Source organism: Fusarium keratoplasticum, chromosome 5, assembly GCF_025433545.1.
Source record: "Fusarium keratoplasticum isolate Fu6.1 chromosome 5, whole genome shotgun sequence".
Taxonomy (NCBI): Eukaryota; Fungi; Ascomycota; class Sordariomycetes; order Hypocreales; family Nectriaceae; genus Fusarium; species Fusarium keratoplasticum.
In genome coordinates this window covers 132,747-156,523 of record NC_070533.1, presented here as the reverse complement: position 1 = coordinate 156,523, position 23,777 = coordinate 132,747, and the positions used below count along the sequence as shown (strand labels likewise).

At 51.4% G+C, this 23,777-nt stretch overlaps 9 protein-coding genes across 9 annotated transcripts; 5 read left to right on the top strand and 4 right to left on the bottom strand.

Annotated features, from left to right (window-relative positions):
• Positions 1 to 455: 455 nt before the first annotated feature.
• NCS57_00672100 (MFS domain-containing protein) lies at positions 456 to 2,313 on the top strand (the record flags this gene model as incomplete). The annotated part of the gene is made up of 5 exons (XM_053056600.1): positions 456 to 663; positions 727 to 1,022; positions 1,080 to 1,518; positions 1,572 to 1,762; positions 1,819 to 2,313. 5 exons carry the CDS (start codon positions 456 to 458, stop codon positions 2,311 to 2,313), a joined length of 1,629 nt encoding a protein of 542 aa, XP_052912795.1.
• A 248-nt stretch (positions 2,314 to 2,561) lies between these two features.
• On the bottom strand, positions 2,562 to 3,383 carry NCS57_00672000 (uncharacterized protein; the record flags this gene model as incomplete). Its single annotated transcript, XM_053056599.1, has 1 exon — positions 2,562 to 3,383. The coding sequence occupies one exon, from the start codon at positions 3,381 to 3,383 to the stop codon at positions 2,562 to 2,564; it is 822 nt and encodes a 273-aa protein (XP_052912794.1).
• A 1,872-nt stretch (positions 3,384 to 5,255) lies between these two features.
• NCS57_00671900 (uncharacterized protein) lies at positions 5,256 to 7,114 on the bottom strand (the record flags this gene model as incomplete). Its single annotated transcript, XM_053056598.1, has 4 exons — positions 5,256 to 5,699; positions 5,785 to 6,236; positions 6,290 to 6,889; positions 6,958 to 7,114. The coding sequence occupies 4 exons, from the start codon at positions 7,112 to 7,114 to the stop codon at positions 5,256 to 5,258; spliced, it is 1,653 nt and encodes a 550-aa protein (XP_052912793.1).
• A 497-nt stretch (positions 7,115 to 7,611) lies between these two features.
• Positions 7,612 to 9,973, top strand: NCS57_00671800 (Zn(2)-C6 fungal-type domain-containing protein; the record flags this gene model as incomplete). The annotated part of the gene is made up of 3 exons (XM_053056597.1): positions 7,612 to 9,002; positions 9,065 to 9,142; positions 9,193 to 9,973. The coding sequence occupies 3 exons, from the start codon at positions 7,612 to 7,614 to the stop codon at positions 9,971 to 9,973; spliced, it is 2,250 nt and encodes a 749-aa protein (XP_052912792.1).
• Positions 9,974 to 10,283: 310 nt separating this feature from the next.
• NCS57_00671700 (Phytanoyl-dioxygenase) lies at positions 10,284 to 11,412 on the bottom strand (the record flags this gene model as incomplete). The annotated part of the gene is made up of 2 exons (XM_053056596.1): positions 10,284 to 11,109; positions 11,165 to 11,412. 2 exons carry the CDS (start codon positions 11,410 to 11,412, stop codon positions 10,284 to 10,286), a joined length of 1,074 nt encoding a protein of 357 aa, XP_052912791.1.
• Positions 11,413 to 11,855: 443 nt separating this feature from the next.
• Positions 11,856 to 13,631, top strand: NCS57_00671600 (Cocaine esterase; the record flags this gene model as incomplete). The annotated part of the gene is made up of 1 exon (XM_053056595.1): positions 11,856 to 13,631. The coding sequence occupies one exon, from the start codon at positions 11,856 to 11,858 to the stop codon at positions 13,629 to 13,631; it is 1,776 nt and encodes a 591-aa protein (XP_052912790.1).
• Positions 13,632 to 15,899: 2,268 nt separating this feature from the next.
• NCS57_00671500 (Endopolygalacturonase 1) lies at positions 15,900 to 17,035 on the top strand (the record flags this gene model as incomplete). Its single annotated transcript, XM_053056594.1, has 2 exons — positions 15,900 to 16,106; positions 16,160 to 17,035. 2 exons carry the CDS (start codon positions 15,900 to 15,902, stop codon positions 17,033 to 17,035), a joined length of 1,083 nt encoding a protein of 360 aa, XP_052912789.1.
• Positions 17,036 to 17,320: 285 nt separating this feature from the next.
• Positions 17,321 to 19,836, bottom strand: NCS57_00671400 (Zn(2)-C6 fungal-type domain-containing protein; the record flags this gene model as incomplete). The annotated part of the gene is made up of 8 exons (XM_053056593.1): positions 17,321 to 17,693; positions 17,754 to 18,004; positions 18,066 to 18,503; positions 18,558 to 18,856; positions 18,917 to 19,410; positions 19,476 to 19,594; positions 19,654 to 19,677; positions 19,738 to 19,836. 8 exons carry the CDS (start codon positions 19,834 to 19,836, stop codon positions 17,321 to 17,323), a joined length of 2,097 nt encoding a protein of 698 aa, XP_052912788.1.
• Positions 19,837 to 20,869: 1,033 nt separating this feature from the next.
• Positions 20,870 to 21,459, top strand: NCS57_00671300 (uncharacterized protein; the record flags this gene model as incomplete). The annotated part of the gene is made up of 2 exons (XM_053056592.1): positions 20,870 to 20,917; positions 20,974 to 21,459. The coding sequence occupies 2 exons, from the start codon at positions 20,870 to 20,872 to the stop codon at positions 21,457 to 21,459; spliced, it is 534 nt and encodes a 177-aa protein (XP_052912787.1).
• Positions 21,460 to 23,777: the final 2,318 nt, after the last annotated feature.

Genomic DNA, 23,777 nt, shown 5'->3' with positions numbered 1-23,777 from the left:
GCACGACCAAGTGATACCGGGCCAAATATGATGGAGATAACTTCCCCATGGACTCTGCAGGGTAATAATTCGCGCATAAACTCCAGGTTTTACCCCGCATGTGGCCCGACGCCACCCCCAGCTATCGATGAAATGGAGGTGATCCACCCCCGTTAGCTCACCCCAGACCCCGGACGGTACTGGCGATGGCATGCTCCAGCCTGGGGAAAGGTTGAGTTTCTTGGTGGACAAGGGTCGGATATGGTCTGAAACTACCCAGTCAGATCACTGGTGATTCGCGCATGAGTCGTAAGCCAAGATGCGACTATATATATGGCCTTGCGCCTTGCTTTTGGATACCTTTTCTCATCAAGCTTGTCTGCAATCCAGTATTCCACATTGCCTCCAGGCTCATCATTCCTGTCTTTGACTTTGCCTTCACTTCATTACTTTGCTGGCCCTGAACCTCTCGGAACATGTCTTCCTACACGGCTGATGATGCCCATGACCACAAGTCCTCGACAGAGGGCCATGGGATGGGCAAGTCGATATCGCAAAAGATTGAGCACGTCGAAGAGTCACAGGGCACCATGGTTGATTTCGATGACTCTATCGAAGACACCAAGCCCTCCAGGTCCGTGTGGATGATCACCTTCACCGTTGCCATGGGTGGCTTCTTGTTCGGTGAGATCTCCTAACGCGGCGACGCAGCCTTTGCGCCTGCAACATCATTAACAAGGAAAACAGGCTACGACACTGGTGTGATTTCTGCTGTGCTCGTCACCCTTGGGGATGACCTGGGCCATGAACTTGACTCCCATGAGCAGGAGCTGGTCACGTCCATCACTTCTGGCGGTGCCCTTATCGGAGCCCTGATCGCTGGTCTGCCCGCTGACAAGTACGGCCGCAAGCTGGGAATCTATATCGGCTGTGCTCTGTTTCTCATTGGATCAGTCATCCAGGCAGCGGCATTCAATCTTGCCGCAATGACTGCTGGACGCTTGATTGTTGGCCTGGGTGTCGGATCGGCTGCCATGATCATCGTAAGGCGTCCTTTTGCTCTATGCCTTGTCCACAGGAACTAATCTTGGTTGTTCTAGCCTCTCTATATTGGTGAACTGGCTCCGGCCAAGTACCGAGGTCGCATGATTGCTTTTGACAACCTCAGCGTCACTCTGGGTCAGCTTGTCTCATACGGCCTCGGCGCCGCCTTTACCGACGTTCCCCATGGCTGGAGATACATGGTAGCCGTCGGAGGTGTCCCGCCCATCATTTTGGCCGCTCTCCTTCCTCGATGCCCTGAATCGCCCCGCCAACTTATTGCTCATGGCAAGCGGGATGAAGCAGAGAAGTGCTTGCGCCAGGTCTATCCGGATGCCACCGATGAGCAGATGAAGGCCAAGGTTGATCGACTTGTGTGGACTGTCGAGGTTGAGTCCCAGGTTGTGTCCGACAAGTCTCTCTGGTGGCAGTTTAAGCAGCTGCATTGCGTTCCCTCGAATCTTCGAGCCCTCATCTCTGCCTGCACTGTCATGGCCAGTGAGTTCTCATTGTGCGTCGTATGCAAGACAACGATCTCTGACAAATTCTAGTTTCCCAACTCGGTGGTTTCAACACTCTCATGTACTACTCTGCAACCCTGTTCTCTCTAGTCGGTTTCAACAAGCCTACCGCTGTCGCTATCGTTGTCGGTGCCACCAACTTTCTGTTCACGTTTGTCAATATGGTCGTCATTGACAAGGCTGGCCGTCGGATCATCTTGCTTGTGACTGTCCTTGGCATGGTAAGATTCGCGAGACAAATGCGTGAGAACAGACTTGAGACTAACTTTACTTGCAGGCTCTCAGCATGGTTGTTGCTGCGGTTGCCTTCCACTGGATCCCTATCTCCAAGGATCTCGTTCTCCAGGCTGATTCAGTCAACTGGGCTGGCATTGTGGTTCTCGTCACCATCATCCTTTACGTTGCCTTCTTCGCTAGTGGTGTCGCAACCATCGGCTGGGTCGGAACTGAACTATTGCCTCTCGAGGTTCGTGCTCTCGGTACTATGATGAACACTGTCACTTGCTGGGGCTGCAACATCATCATTGCGTCTACGTTCCTTTCCATGATGAAGGGCATGACGCCAAGTGGTGCCTTTGGCTTTTACGCAGGCATCTGCTTCTTTGGCTGGCTCTTTGTCGTCTTCTTTTACCCCGAGGTCAAAGGACTCCCTCTGGAGGAAGTCAGAAAGGTCTTTGAGAACGGTTTCGACGTCAAGTTGGCTGCTCAGATGCAGCGCGAGCTCAAGGTTGCGAGCCAAATGTCACAGGCCTCTGTGGGTTCCAAGGCCTGAGTCATGGGGTGGTGACATTGGCCGCTGGGTTTGCCTAGGGCCACGTGGAGGAGCATTGACGATACGTGACTGGCATTTAAGAAGGTGGTAAATCCCCAACCGTGTATATTGTACAAAGTATCCATCTAGTATATCCGTCGCTCGCGACAATTTTATAGTCTGGCTATATAAAGAAAGAATCATGGTTCCAATCAACTCCTCTACTCCGGGTATTTCATAGTTGTTAACACTTCATCACTCTGACAGACCTACGCCCGGAATCTCACTGCAGCCCGGAACCTGGCTGCGGGCTTGACCTGGGCCGCAGCCTGAGCACCAGTGTACAGAGGGGGGCCAGGGATAGTCCAAGTCGAACCCTGGTTGTCATAGATGGAGAAGCCAAAGATTTGTGAATCAGAAGTGCTGTAAAGCTGAGAGGCAACAACACCAGATCCAGAGAGATCATCTGTTCCAGATCCGGTCACCTCGATGTTGCCGCACTGCATATAGAACTCGGGCTCGTTGAGATGGGCACGATGAAGAGCAATGAGTTCGTTTCGAATGACGTACTTGCCGGGGGCAATAGACGCTGGGATAGTGGCAGAGTTGACGCCGCCATTCTGGCGAAGCTTGTCGGTAGCCCAGGTGCCCCCGGCGTTCGCGGGACCAGACACGACGCCTTCCTCAGCAATCTTGGTCCACTTCAACTGGGTTTTGTCCACAGACGCGCAGTCGCCGTTGCAAGGAGCGATGTATGTGATGACGGGTCCCCGATGCGACTCAGCCCAGCCGTTAGGGTTGGTTTGCTTGTCATCCGAGGTCCAGAAGAAGGAGGCAGAACCGCCGGCCGCGACCTTTCCATAGTTCTTGGCAGCCTGAGATTCCCGACGACAGACAAAGTCAGGGCTAAAGATGTCCATCTCGGGGCCCTCATCGGGAGTTGAGAAGCTCCATCCGATAGCATCAGGGGAAGGGTTCCAGCGGCTATAGCCAGCGTAGTCGACACCATCCAAAGTAAAGGTGTTCAAGTAGCCATGGGCGGCAACCTGAGAAGCCAGAAGAGCAGTTCCAAAAAGAATGAAGCGGGACATATTTGCTCTGGTCTGGAAGAAAGGGAAAAGAGAAGGAATAAATGTCGGTATAGTTTTAAAGGAGAGTCTGCCGCAAGTCGCTTGTCAAAAGCGAGTGCGTGGAAAGGAGAGTAGAAGGAATGGAAAAGGAAATAGATGGAAGAAAATTGTCAAGGAAAAGCTGTCTGGATTGTACAAGCAAGTCTTTAGATGGAGACTGAGCTTGTTCTTATAAATGTTGGCCGAAAAGGAGCGGAAGCGCCTCATTCATGCGGTTTGGCGCGCCAAGATTCTCACCAAGGCAGATTAGGCGCCCGTTTCAATAGCTGCATGGGAGGCCGCACCAAAACATGAGGATTAGGAACCAGATTGGCCCGTGAGGCGCGGGGCTTTGTTGTTTCGAGACCCCTGTAAAGGATCGGTTCTCCACAAAGAATGTCATGTTGATCTTTTGCATGGGGCTGCGTTTGGCCTTCAATTGGGGAGGAAAGAGAGACGATTTGAGCTCCGACGGAGACGGACTTGGTCGGTTAATATACTGGAGGCAATCCTTTCTTGGTACTCGTGCCTTAAATCTACAACTCTAATGGCGAAGATAGGCACGACTTTAAGGGAGCAGAGAATCAACAGACGGTGAGACCGAGCCTCCCGCCTCCCGTAAGCGCTGCAGCCCCGTCTGGTTCTTGGCAGTCGGCAGAAACAGCTGAAAGACCCTCCCGGCAGCGAGGCAAAACTCCTCGCAAGGTCCAATTACCATCCAGCGCTTAGGACAATGAATTTAGTGGAGTCATGTGCATGCCATCGAGAACTCCTATTCTTGTCCGGTTGGCGCTCAAACGTGACCATTTTGGGCATTCGGCGAACCAACGTAGAATTTTCTTTAAGCCCAAGAGAGTAAGCTTAATTATCGTGGCGGTAGGATCAAGCATGTTTCGACCATCAGGCCACGATGCAACCTTATCCATCTTGTTTCATCTCATGACCGTGGGCAAAGCGCCAGCGTTTACAAGGTCAATGGGATAGGCTACGTGACCAGTTCGTCGGAGAATTGGTCGCATTTGGACTTATGCGCGTGCATCATCGAGGCTAGTTGCTGCAGACGAAGGATGCATATTTTATCTCGTTGACAACAGTACGCGCGGGATGCTAGGGTATTATCAGACACACTGCCATATCTGGGAAAAGAGCGTTAGTGCCTTATGGCGCAATGTGGGAGACACTAACTATAGTTGGGTTAGCTTGTGGACCATTTACACTCAAGTGCCTGTTGGCAGTAATGAACAGTACAGGAATGGATGATGATGTATTGTTAAAATGTGTTAGGAAGCCCATGACTGGAAAAAATAAAAATTTTTCAGTCCCTAAAGAAAATAGAGTTGAAATAAAGATATTCAATTATTACACGATCTGCATCATCCCGTCGTCCTTCGTGTTACCATATGGAATTCTCATGGATTGTTCTCTCAGCTCAAGGGTAGGTAGGCAATGTTCGGAGAGAGCCGCTGACCAATAGAACCAATCCCTTCGGGTCTTATCGGTAAGAGAGCACAGAAGGCCGCCCCTTGGAGGTCCAGGGCCCTCGTTCACGGTACCTTTGTTACCACCTAATTTCGGTTAAGGCAGCAAGTACCTTCAACCGGGTTCATCAACCACCCTTATTCTTGCCGAGTGATTGCAGAGTCTAACCGGCGCCATCGGTTGCAATACAATATCAAGACCATTGCACTTGGGCAGGGCAGATTGAACAGGAAGTAGATTTCCAGTGTAGTTTCAAGCCGTCATAGGTTGGCTAAAATACAGATTATCAAACCACCATTCGGGTAGAATGAGGATCCCACGCAAATAGTGGCGGCCAGGGCCTCACGGGAGCCGTTCAACTCAATCTCAGCAGAGCTACCTAGCATCCATTGCAGACATCCTCCCCGCCTCGGTGAAAACATTCTGTCTAGCCCACTCACGGACTCTCGCACCCAAAAAGTATGCCACGATACCAAATCCGCTCAAGACCCCGCAGACAATCGCATAGATATTCATCGCTCCATCGTAGCCAGTCAAGTTGATCAATGGCACGGTCGAGTAGCTCAGACCGAAGGAGATGAATCCACGGCCAGCGCAAATGACAAGAAGTAGCGGTTCTGCTTTGCTTGGAAAACTGTCCATGGCAAACGTAATGCCAACCAAGTTCGCGCCCAGAAAGGCAAAGTAACAGAGATGGTAGGGTGCGACAATGGCCATCCAATGCCAATTGTCAGGCGCAGCAGCCGCCCGACCGTAGATGATACAAGAGATGATAGCTGCAGCAGCAGGGATTGCCAGTACAAGCAGACGGTATTCAGGCTGTATTAGGTACTGTCAGTATCAGACGTCGCTCACATGTTCCTCACACGGTCGTAAGAGAGCCGTAATAGGTTGCAAAACATACCTCGAAAACTCCCTGTCGCCGTCTACTCAAGAACTTGCAGATAAAATCCGAGCCGTAGCCGAGGAGGGGAATCATAATGACACAGTCGAGCACCTGGACGAGCTGCACGTATCCCAGCATCTCGGCGTCGAAACTGTAAGGCACGCTGATTAGGATCTGCGCGAAGGTCGAGACCTGGTAGACATAGAGGCCCAGGAAAGCGCCGTTGAGGAGCAGCATCCAGAAAATTGTAGGCAGAACAAGCGACTTGGCCGTGTCCTTGTAGAACTTCACCATCGCCTTCCAATCCGGCTTCATGTGGAACAGCTTGATGTCGTGTCGCCAGGTCCTCGCGCCATACTTTTCGGGCTGCAGGAAGGTCTCCTGCCGTGTCGTGACTTGATAGAGGATCTTGTCGGCGCCATCGCGGGAGACATTTCCGTTTTTATCAAGTCTTAAATGCACCGCGCCCTCTTTACAGGAGGTCAGTATCGAGCTTTCTACCCAGCGTGGAGGCGCAACTTACCCACGGCGTCGTCAGGTCGACTGAACTGGCTCTCTGTGAGGAAGAAAAAGGACAGGATCAACGTCACGCTATTCACAGCCGTGATGATGCCATACCACCACGAGAGGCCGATTCCCGGGACGATGTAAGTAGTCGCGGTGAAAAGCGTTGCAGTCACAGTCGTCTGCACGCCCACAAAATACGCCAGCTTGATGCCGTGTTCGTGCAGGAAGTGAATTTCCTGCACAATCAGAGGAGCCAGTGCCTCGCTCTGGCCAGCCGCCATGCTGAAGATATCCCGGCCCGCAATATGGCTGTTGAGGGATTTGGTACACGCACACCAGATGCCAGACGCGACCAGAAGCACCAGCGAGAACAGGAACACTGGCCGGCGGCCAACAGCCATGGCGAGTGGCATGGAGAAGAGGTTGCCAATACCCATAAACAAGGTAGGGTATGTAAGTAGATCGGTGATCCGCGAAGGGTCGTCGTCAGGATAGAGCTTCATGACTTCGGGATAGACAGATCCGAGACCAGACGTGCCGAGAACAGACATGCCCGAGTACACGCCGACGAGCAAGATGACCATGTATTTACGCCACGGAGGCAGGTTGAGGGGGTCTGGGCATCCCTTGGTGTCAGCTGCGGCAAGACGGCCGAGGATTTTGTGACAAGAAGGGGTTCCTCACCTTTGGGGTCCGGGCTGGGAGTCGGGATTAGGACCACAGCCCCGTCGTGATAGAGGTTGACCGTGCCAGAGGCATGGTGACTCGACTTGTCATGTTTGATGTCCTCGACAGCGGTTATCTCTGGTTTGTCGCGTGGAGACGCCTGATTGTTGGCCATGTTGGTTGAATGGTGTTTGATACTGGATGAACTCTGTGCTGTAGAAGTGTGCTTGAGGGGCAAGTGCCGCTTCGTCGACTCGTAGAGGCGGTTCTCTTATCTCTCTCTGAGTTCCTGCCCATGTTCACCCCCATCAAGACATTGAGTCCATCTCATCTCGGCTCGGAGTCCATGCCTTGGCCCAGGAGTCATCGAGCGACTCCGATTGGCCTGTGTCTGTCAAGGCGGGGCGTGGGGCCGATTTTGAAGGCATCAAATGGATGCAGATCTGGGGAACAATGCGGGGAAATCGGGAGTGAGGACCCCCTCGTTCCGATGAGTCAGTAACTTAACTAGAGTTGATTGGCATGGCGCCGGCTCGGTAACAATCTCAAACTTGTCGGTATCTGCTCAAACCTGGACCCAACTCCGTTGACCGCTCATCGGCATATCAATATTCGCTGCCATGGGACCTAGACACCCACAAGCAGTTGCCGCGTCGCTCGAGATTTCGTCCAATGACTGCCGGAATGGATACCGAGCCAACTCAAGGATCCATCGCAGCCTCTGCCAGAGCAGGCTCGACCAAACGGCGGCGATTGAATTTTGCCTGTAACTACTGCCGGGCCCGCAAAACCCGATGCGATGAACAACAGCCATCCTGCCAAGCTTGTCTGCTCGCCGGTGTCCCCTGTGTCACCGAGGACCGCCGAAAACCCGGACAGCGGGTTCAGCGGCGTGAGGCGGGCAAGGGGCCTGATGCCTCTTCTGCGTGTTCAGCAAGCCCGCTGGAAGAGCATCGCGCAGCAGACGCGGACAACTGCCAGGCAAGGTCACCGGTGGATTCAAGAACTACGTCTATCATACCTCTAGAAAGGCCGGACATGGCCGGGAGCGAATCGGGGTCGCAGGCTCAGGATGGGGCCTCAACCGCCCAGACGCTCAACAACCGCTTGCCAATTTGGTGCCAGAGCGAAGCAGCCAACTCGTTTGAGATATTGACAGAGTGGCTCGATTTGGCCTTTCACCGACTGAGCATCCCATACCGGGTTGGCGTCAATCAAGGCACCGAGTCGGGCGCAAGTAATACGACACCCAACCCGCGCCACGGTCTTGTTCAACTGCAACCCTCACGAACTGTTCCTGATATCCCCGACGCCCAGACCGTGGAGAAACTCATCCAAGTGTTCAAGGAAGAAACTCACGCCTTTTTCCCTGTCCTGCGCTTGGACCTCGCCCGTGCTGAAGCTTTGCAAGCCTGCCTACTTTCTGCAAATACAAATCAAACTGAGACCATCGATCTGAACTTGCTGAGAATACTACTCTTGCTCGCGGCTGGGGGTTTCCATCAGCAAGAGCAGAAGGACTTTACGAAACATACATTGACCCTCGCCAGAGACTCTCTCGGTCATTTGATAGGGTCGGTAACCATCGATACAGTTGAGGTCCTGTTCCTCTTTTCTGTCTGTCTGAGACTGAACGATGAGCTTGCTTCAGCCTGGACAACGCTCGGTCTCTGCATCTCACTGGCTGCTTGCCTCGGGCTCCACAGGCCGAGTGCAAAGCACTCTCCCGTCTCTCAGCACCGTCACCCTGTCTGGTGGGCCATCTATAGCTACGAAAAGTTTTTCTCTTTTCAACTTGGGCATATGTCGAGCATTCCGGATGAAGGCTATGACAATCATGATGACATTAATTCGAATTGGGCGAATACGAAGCCGCACGAGTTTGTTTTGGCCATGGCTCGGGTCCTGAGCAAAGTGAGCCGAAGGTGTGTTGAGGCGCGGCGAAAAGAGGATTTGGCAAGCAACAGAGACTTGGAGGCAGCTATTAAAGAAAAGGTTCACGCAACGGGAGAGTCTCTTCTCATGTTGGTGGATTGGGCCGAGGGGCTTCCACTAAATATCAGGTTCGTTACTCTGAAAAACCTCCTGTGAATTGTTACCCTAATATATTGATAACCTGTCAAAGACCAACTTCCAACTCACTACCTGTGTCTCAAGATGATGAAGCTATAGCATCCTTCATCTCTCTCTACTATCATAATGCGTAAGTTTTTAGCAAATCATCTCCTAGAAAACCTGCTGACGTAGTTGCAGGATCCTCATGGTTTCTCGCAACTGTCTCCTAATCAGTAACTCAGCCCTGCACAAGGCTGTCGAGATTATTGCCAAGGGGAGCCCGTGGGAACACATAATCCGCAACGGACAATACTTAGTGGCTAGTTCCGCCCGCAAGATGGTGCATCTCCTTGCCGAGAACGAGGTGGCGCGAAGACCTGCACTCGTGCCCTACTACTTCTCGCCTTTGCACGCGTTCTACGTCCTAGCTATCGGCATCTTGAAGCAGCCAGGCTCGAGAGCCTCTCGAATAGATCAAAGCGTAAGCTTCCCCACACATCAGCAGCACGAGGACAGTGGATATTCTGACAGAAAACAGCTGCTAGAAACTGCTGCTGACATGGTGCGTTGCTCCTGTCTGGGGCTGGAAGCCGGCCGCCTAGTGTGTGTGATCGAAGGCGTTCTGAATCTAACCTTCAACGCCATCACTGCAGCCCGGGGTTCTTCCCAAAGCAACCGCACTGTGGATGGAAATACCACCGAGACCTTGGGACCTTCCGAGAACAGCGGTGAGCTCCTGTCCTGGCCAGAAACAGGCGATGCCGTTTCGTTGCATGGACCGAGGCCATTGGACCCAATCAACCCAGGCCCCTTTGTCCAGGTGGTAAATAACACGCGTTTCGACCCGAACGCTGGAGATATGTATACTTCTCCGATGTTACCGGACAAGATCGGGAGTGACTGGGCTCATTTTGAGGATTTTTTAGCAAGGCTAGAGGAAGATAATTCCTTGCCCTCTATAAGCGATAGTTTAGTATAAAATCATACTTGAGAATTTGTATTGAGGTATAGGCTGTTGTATTATATATTGCAAACCTCTTTATTTCTTTAATAGCGATCCTTAGCTAAGTAGAATGAGTGGCTATAGGAGGCACTTTCATATACTTCTAACTAGAGAGCCTCTAACTTATCTCAATAGCAAACACAGCGCACTTCAACAAACATAACAACCCCATAGCTAGTAAGAAATGATTGGTTGCAAAAAGGCCCTGATTCAAAGGAGTTTGGTCCTACTTACGTAACAGGGCTTCTGACGGAGTTTGGCGAACAAGAACGAATAAAACCGCTGCCTAAGCCTGAATATAGGGAATCCCCGTCAACTGAAAGCCACGCTCGGAAAGAACTGGCGCCTCCCTTGGCTTCCCAGTATTATAAGGACAAGGCTTCCCATTGCGCAGGATAGGGATGCCGCCTACATGCATGGCGTTTGGCCAGTGAGTAGTGCTCTGCAAGTTGTCGAAAGCCGCCTTCTTGCGGACGAGGTCCTCCTGCGTCGCCTCGGCCACGGGCATGTAGCATGTGTAAGTGCAGAATCGTGGCACCTCGCCCTCTGGGCTGACGTTGTAATGGGGCGTGCGGCTGTCCCAGAGCAGAAGGTCGCCAGGCTCCGCGTTGATCTTGATCCACTCGCACCCCTTCTGCTTCAACCACTCGAGACCAGTGTCGGTGAAGCCGTACCACTCATTTGTCCAAGCCCAGATCTTGTCTTGCTCGTTTTTGAATGCTTCGTGGAACTCCTCGCTCAGCAGATGGGCGCCCTTGCACACAATCAGGCCTCCATCCCGGTCGCCGTTGGGGAAGATGTTGACCAGGCCCTGGAGGCAGCGGAAACCCGGCTTCTCTGGGTCCTGATCCTGGTGAGGCCAAGGCTTGTTGGGTTTGACGTCGGTGCGCCCAGGAAAGGCAGTGTTGATGGCGTCAAAGGACACGATCAGGTCCTTCGTGTCGTATGCACGCTCAAAGGCCTCGACGACTCCCGGCTCTTGACGGATGGCCCAGGTGAAGGACTCATGAGCAATTCCATATCCAATAATCATCCCCTTTTCGGTGATTACTGGCAGGTTGTCATTCTTGATCGTGGTTGGATCGTCTCTCTTGAAGCCAAGTCCGCCCTGACTGCATCCGTGTTAGTAACCAAAGCCTAGATTGAAGTATGCAGCAGTGCACTTACAAGTTCTCAAGGTAAGAGAGGATATCGTTGCCGTATTTCTCGGCCCTTTCGCGAGGGACAGCGCCTTTGACAACAACAAATCCATCCCGGACCAGGTCATCTCTCCAGTCACCATAAGCCACTCCAGGTTTGGCGAAAAGCCTATTAGGGCCAGAAGGCACCGCTTGGAGAGACTTCTGACTCTTGGGCTGGGTCTCAGTAACACTGGAATTCAACTTGAAAGAGATCGGCTCGCTGTTGATAACCATTTTGGCGTTTGAGAAGAGAACTTTTGTGAGAGTGTCTGAGTAAAAGGGTAGTTGTCAAGCTGAATAAATTCGCTTGTTTGTAGATATCGCTGATGAACCGCATTCTTTGCTGGTTAGGTCTAGGGGGATTTATGGTTTGTTGATCCGCTCTACCGGAACTTTGCACAATCGAGGGCCGGCTCGCTTCGGCTCGGAATCTACATCATGTCGCCACATCATGTTGCTTCAATGATACCGAACCGTTCCGGAAGGGATGTGGGGCCGCCGGCTCGGAACCTCCAATGCCTTACAAAGTACCACGGTAAGGGCACGTCGGCAACGGTGCAGGTGCAATTGCGTCTCGGTTTGTAATTTAGAAATATAAGCCGGGCAGGCTGTGACGTTGATCGTATTCATTGACAGATCCTATCGTCTCTGCGACATCTTGTTATTCAACACCCGAGATGCCTCCTCCTGCAATGTCTTTCAAACCCCCGATCGAGCCCATCGATGCCCCCAAGGTCGGGACAGGTGGCTATGTCGGCCTCAACCCTCACTCCGAGGTACTCCCCGCAGGCTGGAAATCTGACCATCCCAAATCGCGTGCGATACCCTCAGATGTCCTTGTTGAGCACGATGTTCCCATCACAATGCGTGATGGAGCCATCCTCCGAGCAGACGTCGTCAGACCGCCGGATAGCGACGAGCCTGTCCCGGCAATTGTTTGCTGGTCTCCCTTTGGCAAGAAGTTCAATGGGCTCATGTCGCTAGATCTCATGGTCCCCTGGGACCTGGGGATCCCTGCAGGCACCTTGTCTGGCCTGGAGAAGTTTGAAGGACCTGACCCAGCTAACTGGGTACCCAGAGGCTACGCTGTTGTGAACATCGATTCACGAGGTACAGGCGATAGCGAAGGCGTCATGGTCATCATGGGCACTCAAGAGGCCGAGGATGGATACGATGCCATCGAAGCCATTGCCAGGATGCCTTGGTGCAGCGGCTCCGTCGGACTTGCAGGAAACTCGCACCTCGCCATCGTCCAGTGGTTTATCGCGGCACTGAGGCCGCCAAGCCTCAAGTGCATCGCTCCCTGGGAGGGCTGTGGAGATCTCTATCGCGAGCAGTTTGCTAGAGGTGGCATTTACGCCGGTGATCTCTTTGACAAGCTCATTGTCAAGTACATGCTGCAAGGCAGGCATGGTGTAGAGAGCTTCCGAGAGATGTTCAAACAACACCCCCTCGCCAACGCCTGGTGGAACGACAAGCGACCGGACATGAGCAAGATCAACATTCCGACATACATCACAGGAACCTGGACCAATACAATGCACGGTATGGGCGCCATTCGGGGCTGGCTCGAGGTCGACACGCCTGACAAGTGGCTGCGATGGCATCCCTGGCAGGAATGGTATGACCTGTGGGGAAACCCGCAAGCACAAGAAGAGCTCTTTTCTTTCTTCGGCCATTTCCTGAAAGGCAACGATAATGGCTGGGAGAAAACACCGCGTGTGCGCATTGCGGTGTTGAGGTTTGGCAACAAGGAGCCACAGTCCTACGAGAACATTGTCGAAGAGGATTTCCCACTCCCAAGAACAGATTACAGAAAGTTGTTTCTCACATCGGAAAAACGTCTTGTGCCTACACCTCAGCACTCTTCGCTACCGTCCCATGTCTCATACAACTCGGAAACAGACGACCGCGCCGAGTTCACCTACGTATTTGAAGAAACAACCCGGCTTGTGGGACTTCCCAAAGCCGTGTTATACATGGCTTGCCCGACTTACGATGACATGGATGTTTTTATCCTCTTGGAGAAGCTGGATGTACAGGGAAACGTCATGTTCAACCTTAATATCCCGTGGAGCTCAATTACCGTTTCATCATTTGACGACATGGAGGATAAGGACAAAACCGAAGTCGTCCTGTACCGGGGGCCATTGGGGATCTTGAGAGCATCGCATCGAGCCATTGACGAGGACCGAAGCATGCATCCACACTGGCCGTTCCACCCCCATGAGAAGGAGGAGAAGATCGCGCCCGGCGAGATTGTGAGGCTCGATATAGGGATATGGGCCATGGGAATCGAGTATGAGGCGGGGGAGGCGCTTCGCGTGGTTATTAGCGGACGCAATCTGGGCGTCAGTAATTTTGGAACCTTGGAGCATATGAAGAATAAGGGTGTGCACAGGGTGTATTGCTCTGAGGAATATCCAAGCCATCTAGTGCTGCCTTTTGTCTAGACTCATGTCAATATCAAGCCGCTCACTCATACAGTAGACAACAGTGTCGCTGCCTAGCAGGCTACAACCAGTCATTACTGTCGGAATGAGGAAAGAAATCAGCCAAGGATCACGACCATCTTGAAGGACCACAACTAGCATCAGGCAGCAGCCTACTGCTTATAATATCGGCAGATTAAACATAGGTATAAAGAGACTGACTTTCGTCGCTCCCTTAGATAGAAGACCAAGAGTCTTTCGTTGCCCGATTCACAGGGGATCTTCTGCCCGATCGTTGTCCAGTTATCTAAACAATCGTGCTGTGTGACAACTCAATTACAGCCATATGTCGCTTTTGGGGCGATGTATAGTGTTACAGCTGCATGCTATCCATGGCCGATATGCCGGTCTCGGGCCGCTGAAATAAGAACAGAGCAAGCATTCTCGATCATGACTGGATTGGTTGGGCGCAGGAATTGGACCACCATAAGTTAAACACTACTATATATTATAACGTATGTCTTAGAGGAAATACGGTGTGTTGAGCCGGAGTCTAGCCATATATGCGATTCGATTAGCTATGATTAATTGGTCGGTTGCCCCAGATTTAGTTTGTCGGCTGCCCCATGTCATGCTTGCGCCATTTCATTTCTCACCCGTATGAGTTCGTCGGTTGCCAAATGAGGGCATAACTGCTAGGGCTACGCTAATTGGTCAGAAAGGGGAAACGCACTGCGTTTCTGGCGTACATTCTTGAGCAAGGACAGGGACTTTGAGCCGCGACCGGCGAAGCGACGTGCCTAGATGCCCTGTCGGTTACGTTTCTATTGCAGCAGCGGACAGAGGGACCTTCCGTGGGGATAGAGAGGGGTAAGAAGCTACAGTAGCCGTGTCGCTTACCCACCCCGTAGGTGGATAAGAAATAAAAGAACTTAAGGAACTCTTCCAATAACTCCCAGCACCACCATGCTTTCTTCTCCTAGAGCTTAAGTTTTGTTTCCGCCCCTTCATTGAACCATGCCTTTTATGGGGATTGGTCGTGGGGGTAGGCATGTGAAGCTTGGCAATAGTATCTTGCATGGTGTGGCTCAAGTATTTACGTAAAATCTCCTACCGGAACCTGTTTGACTATATCGTAGATGGCTATCTGCAAGTTAAAGATACAAGTCTCTGCGCCCTGTGGCTGCATTTCATTCCATTCATCTCTGTCCTTGCCGGTCTTTGCATGCGAGGCCCTTCTTCCGGATGTTTACTGCGAATCTAGGACACGATAGTGACACAACAGTTTTGGCCAGGTACATAACTTTAATAGAGTTGATTCTGAATGATCAGCTATCACCCTCCTTGCGGCGAACAAGTGTAAGACAACATTATACCTCGTCGCCGACGCATTTAGGTCAGGAGAGCCCTGCAAATAGTGTGTGGCACTAAGACTTTAAACCAAGATTCACTAAAAGAAGCTTCATATTTAGAGTATTTTAAGTGCGCCTGGTCGCAGGTCAGCCGGGCGCCGGGCGTCCAGAGGCGTTGCTTGTAGACGCTATGGAAACCGCCACAAAATATTGCTACGAATCGGTGATCATGTATTCAGAAACAGGCTGCAAGCTCACTCGCAACTAAAATCATGTTCAGGACTTGTGGCAAAGACGACGCGTGGTGCTTGGCCGCCTCACGGACGGAGTAGCAGCTTAACGATTAAGGGGCCCCTTTCAAAAGGAGGTTCCTAAAGTCTAACCCGTACGAGCACCATGATGGTGATTACTGAGCGGTCTCATTTACAAGACGGTTAAATGCAGAGATAGACCAATCTAGAGCACATATTCAATGTCGTTGTGCCGGTTTCCCGTGGATTTTGAGCCTCTGGGCCAAACTTGAAACTGGCCAGGACTATGGAAAAATATGGGCCACCAATAACGGTGGAGTTGAGCCAAGCTTGAGCTGAAAGCTTGTGTTGCTGGAGCCGAAATTCAGGGCAAGGGTGGATCCTTGACAACGACTCGACCATCACCGGGCTGATGCCGAACGGCCCGACGTTTCCTATTCCAGACAGGTACCCCGGCGAAACAGTTCGACACGAGTGACAATTCCGGCAGAACGGCATATGCTGTGAATCTTCTATACGGTCTCGAATGTTTGTTTCATGGCTTCTGTTGTCTATAAAGTGCCAAGCCTTCGCTCACTTCACATAGTCATCCAACTTCACAGCTCATACATTCCTTCTCAACACTTACTTCAATCATTCATTCTTTGTATATTCATTCATTTATACTCGATAGCTAGCTATCCACAATGATTTCCTCTTTGTTCATGCTCGCTGGCTTTGCCGCCTCGGCTCTTGCCCACCCTACCTCTCTGGAAGCTCGCGCTGGCTGCACTTTCACTGACACTGCCTCTGCTATCGCGGGCAAGGGCAGCTGCTCGACCATCATCCTCAATAACATTGCTGTCCCTGCGGGAACTACTCTGGACTTGACCAAGCTCAAGGATGGCACCCATGTTCGTGATTGTCCCCCAGCCAACGCCCTTCTCTGCTAACAGGATTCCTTTAGGTCATCTTCCAGGGCAAGACTACCTTTGGCTACAAGGAATGGGAGGGCCCTCTCATTGCCTTTACCGGAAACAACCTTCTTATTGAGGGAGCCTCTGGCCACTCCATTGACTGCCAGGGCCAGCGCTGGTGGGATACCAAGGGAAGCAACGGCGGCAAGACCAAGCCCAAGTTCTTCAGCGCCCACTCCCTCAAGAACTCCAACATCAAGAACCTCAACGTCCTGAACACCCCTGTTCAGGCCTTCAGCATCAACGGCGTCACCAACCTTGGCGTCTACGGTGTTCACATGGACAACTCTCTGGGCGACACCCAGGGTGGTCACAACACTGATGCTTTTGACGTCGGATCATCCACCGGTGTTTACATCTCTGGTGCTGTTGTCAAGAACCAGGACGACTGCCTCGCCATCAACTCTGGCACCAACATTACCTTCACTGGAGGAAACTGCAGCGGTGGCCATGGCCTGTCCATCGGCTCCGTTGGTGGCCGCTCGGACAATGTTGTCAAGACTGTCCGCATCCTCAACTCCGTCATTGCCAACTCTGACAACGGTGTCCGCATCAAGACTGTTTATGGAGCGACCGGCTCTGTTTCCGATGTCAAGTATGACACGATCACCCTCCAAAACATTGCCAAGTACGGCATCGTCATTGAGCAGGATTATGACAACGGCTCTCCCAAGGGTACTCCCAGTGCTGGTGTTCCCATCACTGATGTCACCATCAACAAGGTCGTTGGCACTGTCAAGTCGAGCGGAACCGACGTTTACATTCTCTGCGCCAGCTGCAAGAACTGGACCTGGACTGGCAACAGTGTCACTGGTGGCAAGAAGTCTGACAAGTGCAAGGGAGTCCCCACTGGAGCTTCTTGCTAAGAAGTTGGATACATTCACTGGTGCCCATAGTCATATGGACTCCACATCTTCTCTAGTTTCACCTTTCTTGCTTTTTGTATTATTTACTCTTAGAGCTAATTGAAGTCCGTGTTCTATCGACTTGCCAACCTCCCTACCTACGCGTTCTGTGATATATGGAGCTCGGACTTTCGTTTCTATGTCAGAGATAATGCCCCTTGAAAATGCTCATTCGTCTCTATGCTTGACCATCCCAATTTTGGTTGACCCTCAACTCTGGGTCGTTTTTGAAATACAACAAATGCTCTATCTAGCCTGAGACCAGCCCCAGCCGTTGAGTTCCATATCATCCGCTTCAGCGCTGGGTAGAAGCCCAAGACTATCATTATATGTCATTCGGGATGGAAAAATACCCAACGCCTGGATATACTCGTCAAACTCAGTGATGGCCTCGTCGTTGAGAAGCTCATTCGATGTGCGTATCTCTGTGAACTGCTGCGCGATGTTGTAAAGGACTTGAAACTGGCGGTGGATGTTTGCTGTGGCCTGTGAATACATGCGTGCAGATTCTAGAGAGGCAACGAATGCCTGTAGCCGGCTGAGATCTTGCACGTCTCCCGATTCTATGACGTGGCAGAATATGGCGATAAAAGGGACGAACGGGTTGTATAGGATCGTCCTTGGAAACAGTCAGCAAACAAGCATTAGGTTGAAGTATAGGAACAGGAATAGGTCTCACCAATTGACATAGACGTCGATGTGTCTACCACTATCGGGCCCTAGAGCCTTGCAGTATTCTTGATGCTTCTCAAGAGCAATTCTTGCGGTCGTGATGCACTCTGATGCAAAATGATGTGTCGAACCTTCATCTGGAGGAAGAGACTTCAGTATCAGAGTCAAAGTGGAATAGAACAGGACATTCTCGGAGAAGAAGGAAAGCTCCGTCTCGTTTCCTGACGCTGTTTTCCACCTGTTGTTGCTCGTTGGAGTCTATTTCAAGTCAGATCATCGTTCCCTACAGTGTTATTAAGCGCCGTTCAAATTGACTCACGCTTGTTTTCTCTACTTCCTTGTAAATCTTTCTTGTCTCCTCGACAAGTGAACGGGCCCAGGTTGCCCTTCTTTCCGGGGTCTCAGCTAGTGCTGCAGGGCTATACAGCATCTTGTAGATCTTGCCCTGTACTATGGACAACCTGATCCACCGGGTGAAGGTTGACGTGTATGCGGTGATTTCCGGATCGTCATGTTGCGGCAGCGGTACTGTGATGTCGTAATCCAAGATGGATGAGGGTCGGCCAAGTCGCAAGGAGAGGCCCTTCTCAACACTGTAGAGTGACCAAAAAAGCCATGCTTTCTGGTTAGTCTCTTGCCTGGACTCATTCTTGGCCGATGATGCACGGTGAAAACCGGCAGTAATGCTCATATGTATGGCTGTAGTCACTAAACTCCAGGCAAGGGAGGTCTGAGATGATCTAATTGCGTGATATACCTGGGAGCTGGCGCGTCAGAATAGTTCCGGGCAGTCAAGTCTTGGGGCACTCACAGAAAAGGTCAGAGCTGTGATGTGATCTATCGTGTGCGGCATGTGAACCGGAAGTCTGGCCAACGCAGTCTCAAGGTTTCCCTCGCAAAGGTTCATGTGCTGCTGAAAGTCCCTTCGTATGTCAGTGTCGTCGGTGAGCAGAATGCTTCGTAGGAAGACATCGATAAGCGCTCCGTTTACGATGATAAAATCGGCAAGTGTTGGCACTTCTCCTGGCGTATACACCCTGTTTAAATATCCCATGAACTTTGTGGCTGACAAGAACATGTGGAAGCCCATCGACTCAAAACGAGGGTTACCTAGATCAATCCACGTCAGCTTATGCCTTTGAAGAGCCAGAACAGCAAAGTGACGCTAACTTTTCATCAAGTCTAGAACCGTCAAGACAGCCTGAATGGGAGGCATAGACATGTCGCCCTGGGGTAACATGGGCATCGAACCGAGTCTTGGGTTGTGTGATGACGCCATCCCATAGGCATCGGGTATTTCACCATTGACGCTGATGAGCTGGCGCAAGGCCTCCATCCCCTCAGCCATCCGAGGCTGCAAGGATGACGTACTGACTGCTGTCTCGAGTAAGCTGTTGGCCATGGCTGTATGAGCAGCGAGTGACGAGTCGCCCTCGAAAGCAGACAGAGGTGTTGACGAGGTGTTTGTTGATGGTGTAAGGGGAAATGCCGCATTAAAACGGGGCCCGGCTTGAGATCTCTCTCCTTCGTTGACTATGCAGGGTCTCTTGCGTCTGGGCGACTCAGAAGATGGTGCTGCGCTGGCTGATGAGGCTGAGACATATGGCTCCAGGATGCCAATTACATGCTGCAGTTGCTTCTCGATATTACTGATCTTGTTCTCGCTGTAGTGGTTGTAGTTAGGAGAGAGGCTCTACCAAACCAGTCATCGACACAGGTTAATGCTTACTACACAGAGGTGATATGAATGCGCTGTCCCTTAACGGCAGATCTTTGACGCGATGGAAACTCGCAATTCCAACCCTTTTTGATGCAATTTGAGCAAGGGTCAAGTCGATCGCAGGCAATCTGATAAGGTCAATATTGAGGTAGCTGAAATATCGATTAGTGTCATAAAGATTCCGTACCTTTTTTTCTCTGCAAATGGTACACTGTTGCAAATGTTGGTTAGTGTTCCGTGTTCTTCATTTGGGAGATATGACTGGACTGACTGCAAGCCGGTGGCTGTTTCGCGAAGACGCTAATGGCCGCTGGGATGTTTGATCCTGCGGCTCAAAATCAGAGTCTGCGCATGATTCGTCGACATCCATGGTTGCAGCTGAAGTGATGCACTACGCATTCAGGGTCAGCGTGATGGCTGAGTATCTTCCGGAACCCGAGAAACTGCGAATCCGGTGGTTAAAAGACCTGGAAAGGGGCTCACGTGAAGTGGGTCAGGGGTGACGTCTTCACTAGGCATGATTGGATGGCTCGGTGCTCGCAGCTTCTCGGTGTCCGGGAGCTTAGACATTAGCTTTTATTAGTCTCGGAGCCGGACAACCAACGACGGCCTCGGGGTCTTGGCGTTGCGAGAGCGAAGAGTGGCATTGGTTGTTGAATAGGCCCAGTCTGAGGATGATTTAGCTCTCAAGTGTCGACAGCTACAAATACCGTGCTCCTTACCGATTGCTAATATGCATGCTGATGCTCCGTTGGCGTTACCATTCCTCATCCTGAACCGATTTGATACCACTGTTGAAGAGATCCGGGCATGCCGAAACAACTCCTAACTAGAATAACCCACCCAAAATTGCCCAAAGCTCAGCCTTGCCCGCTTAAATCGTGTGATGCTAAACCACACCCGAGCCGTTTGGGCCACTTGCCACCCACGGCACCATTCTTCCCCCAGCACTTTTGTATGTAATTGAACAAGTCGAGCTCCACCTCCGTGACTCTTGTAAGTCTTGGCGACCCTGGAACTAACTTGTAGAGCCATGGGTTGCCTTATTTTGGGCATTGTTTGACCGAGAACGTACCCACTCGTCATCAAGGGTTCTCGGTCCTGGATTCTCGCATTATTTATGCTTAAGTTCTGTTCTAGAAGGCTTTCATCTCCGTCAATCATCTTTCCCTTCTCTCTGACTAAGTTGCTATTTCTATATCAACTGCTTCTGTCATCCAACTTTACCACCTCTGCGTTCTGTCATATCAAGCATATCGTTTTCTTCACCAGTCACCTACCCTGTCTGCAACTCGGTATCTCTTGGGCTTAGCGTCGTGCTGCCTACCCCATTCAGCATACTCCATACGTCTACGGAGTAAGGACTTGATTGCTACCGGTGTTGTACCATCTCTGCTCTTACCATGTCGCTGCTATCCCCTTCCTACTCCAGCACGCACAGCCATTCATCAGTGAGTTTCTCCAGCAGTGTGCCATTCTGCATCTGAATGAATTCTGATCCGTGTAGCCACCAATTCCCGACCTGATCGACTCTCTCATGACCCATCGCATCAGAACACTCAACGAGCTCGTCCGCATAGAAAGAATCGCCGCATTCTGCAAATCAGAGTCCGATGCCCGCGCCTTTCAAGTGCCAATGACGGCCGCTTGGGCCAACTATGTGGACAGTCATCAACTTCTCGTCGACCTCCACGGGCTAACACCCAACTTCCCATTTAGTGGCGAGATTATCACGACCTCATATGTCCGTGTCATTAATGATCCTCTAAGCAACCGCAGCTGGAACTTGGCATGGCTATGTCTTACCAAGATCAAAGAGGATGGGCTTATACCGTTTTTCGCAACTATTGAATCGGCCAAGCCTGAGATGTGGGGAGATAAGACGCCGACGAAAGAGGAAATAGATCAGTTAGCTATGTTTTTTGAGATGGAGTGGTCAACAGCAGTTGAGACCATGTTCAGACACTGGCCAGTGCCTCCAACTTGGTGCTGACGTGATTAATTTCTGATGGAAAAAATATATATATGTATATATATAAAATTGCCCTGCGTATGTAGCTTGGCCGATTGTATTATTGGTACATTGTATTTGGTCCCAGTCCCGCTCTAAGGGTTTTTGAACTTCTCTATCGCCCATGTCGTCAGAATCCCTGTCTCAGCCTGCAGCTCTAGTAGTAACTCTTTCAGAGCAGTCTTCTGGCCGGGTGAATCAAGGCACAAGCCAGCCAAGCTCAGTGGCAGTACCAGATGCATCTGAACGGCAGCATGAGGTTTTCCAATGGCAGCGGCGTAAATCTCGGATGCATGGTGGCCAACCAGTTGTGAAAATTGGCGATGAGCTTGAAGCCTTCCTGGGCCGGTTGAGGATGCAATGTTTTGATCGGCAAATGGGCCATGTAGCAAAGTCAGGATCCGAGAGAAGTGATACAAAGGGATAGAGGCCGCCCCCATCGGGTTCGCAATAAAAAGTCCTTGCATCGATGCTCCGAAGTTGTTGCTCATGGCTAAACCGCTGGTGTTAGCCGTTTGGAGATATGCTTCTTGTTCCTGTGGTATCCTGAAGCAAGGCTCGAAGCTGTCTGGGACCCTGGAGTACCAGTCACTGAGATAACCATCGACTTTTCCCCAGTTTACGGGAGTCTCACTCGGAGAAGACGGGGATATACTTGGCTCGTTTGACAACCGACTGACTTGTGCTCCAGCTGGACTCTGATCATCGGACGCGATGCGGTCCATAATCTTGAGCACAATCCATAGCAAGGTTCTGCAAGCCACAGTCTCTGTCATCTTGGATGAGGTTGGTCCAGGGCGGCGCGTCAAAGAGACCGGGACAAGGCGTCCGTCTACTTGTGTAAGAGAAAGACCTGAAGCCTGCCAAACCTGGGTGCTTGCAAATCCAAATCTCGTTTTGCTGCACTTGGCGTATGATGTGAAGTAGTCAAAGGCGACAAAGTTCCAGAACACCGCTTTCCAGGCATCTTCTAGATTTGCGTTACAGAAGATGTCTTCAATAGTTTCGCTTGCGGCCCCAGCTTCTTCTTGCTGCCCTAGAACGATGCTGAGGAGGTGGTGAGCGCCAGCGAGATGCCTAAGTAGTTATTATCTCGACTCATGGATGGGATGACTTGGATAGAAACTCACTGGACTATGCTCAAGTGATGATTATCCAGCAGTTCGTAGACAAGCAATATTGGCATTGCAGCTAGTAAGTCGCCAACGTCTTCTTTGTTGAACACACTTCCCGTGGGCGGTGTATCTGAAGGAATTGGAGCTACCGAGAATCTTATTAGTCGAGGCCATGGTACTTTCGGGACGGACTCACCCATTGACTGCAAACCAGTTATCATGGAGCGAATTGCCTTGTCGTAGAAGCTTGCAGCCTCAAACGACCAATCCACCGATAAGCCATCCTCAGTAGCGAATCTCATAGTACTACTAGTCGCATGTTGGCGTCTCAAATTCTGTTCAAGGTTGCCAAGTTGCTTGGCTGCCGCGGCGGCAACACTGTCTCTTAACAGCCTACTGCGGCGCGCGCGAATGGGTACCATATACCCAAAGTACTTGTCCTTATCAAAGACGTCAAGCCATGGACTGATGAAATCAACAAACCGCCTGATGAGGAGTGCGTGGAGAGTATCTTGCTTGTGGTTCTGCTCATGAAGATCGGATGAAGAGTTGCATCGGGTTCCAATAGGTGCTGCGGACTGGTCGTAAGGGAGGGCATCTCGCTGTAACTCATGGCCTGTTTCATCCACAGATGCAGGCGCTGGTTGGGGCAACTGAGCACTCGCGTCACAGATATCGCTCTCTTGATCATAGTATACAGCAGGGTCCAGATCGAAGAATCTTGCGTCGTCGAAAATGGATTCTTGGGAGATAGTTGTTGAGGTTGATGAGTTGATGATACCTGACCCGACATTCGTTGTCGTCGGCCCGGTCAGATCTGACAAGACGACTGAGCCTGGCGTGGCCTGCGTGGAGGCGCTGGTGGCGTCGGAATGAGGCTTAGAAGATCTGGTCGAAGCAAACTTCCTGTGCAGACCAGGTCCTTCGTCCCGAAATAACCGCTCCTTTTCATATCCGGGGCACGGCTGAGAGTACTTCTCACAACGCTGGCATCCAGGCTTGCGCCTGTCACACTGGGCCACCAAGGATAAGCGGATATTGGGAAGAGGGAGTGACGATGTGGCTCACCTTGACCCGACGTTTCCGACATCTGCCACAAGAAGACTGGGCAATGTCCAAGGGCGGCATTGTTGGACAAACGAGATTACCCGACTCGGGTCGCGCTTCTAGAAGGAGAAAGACAGA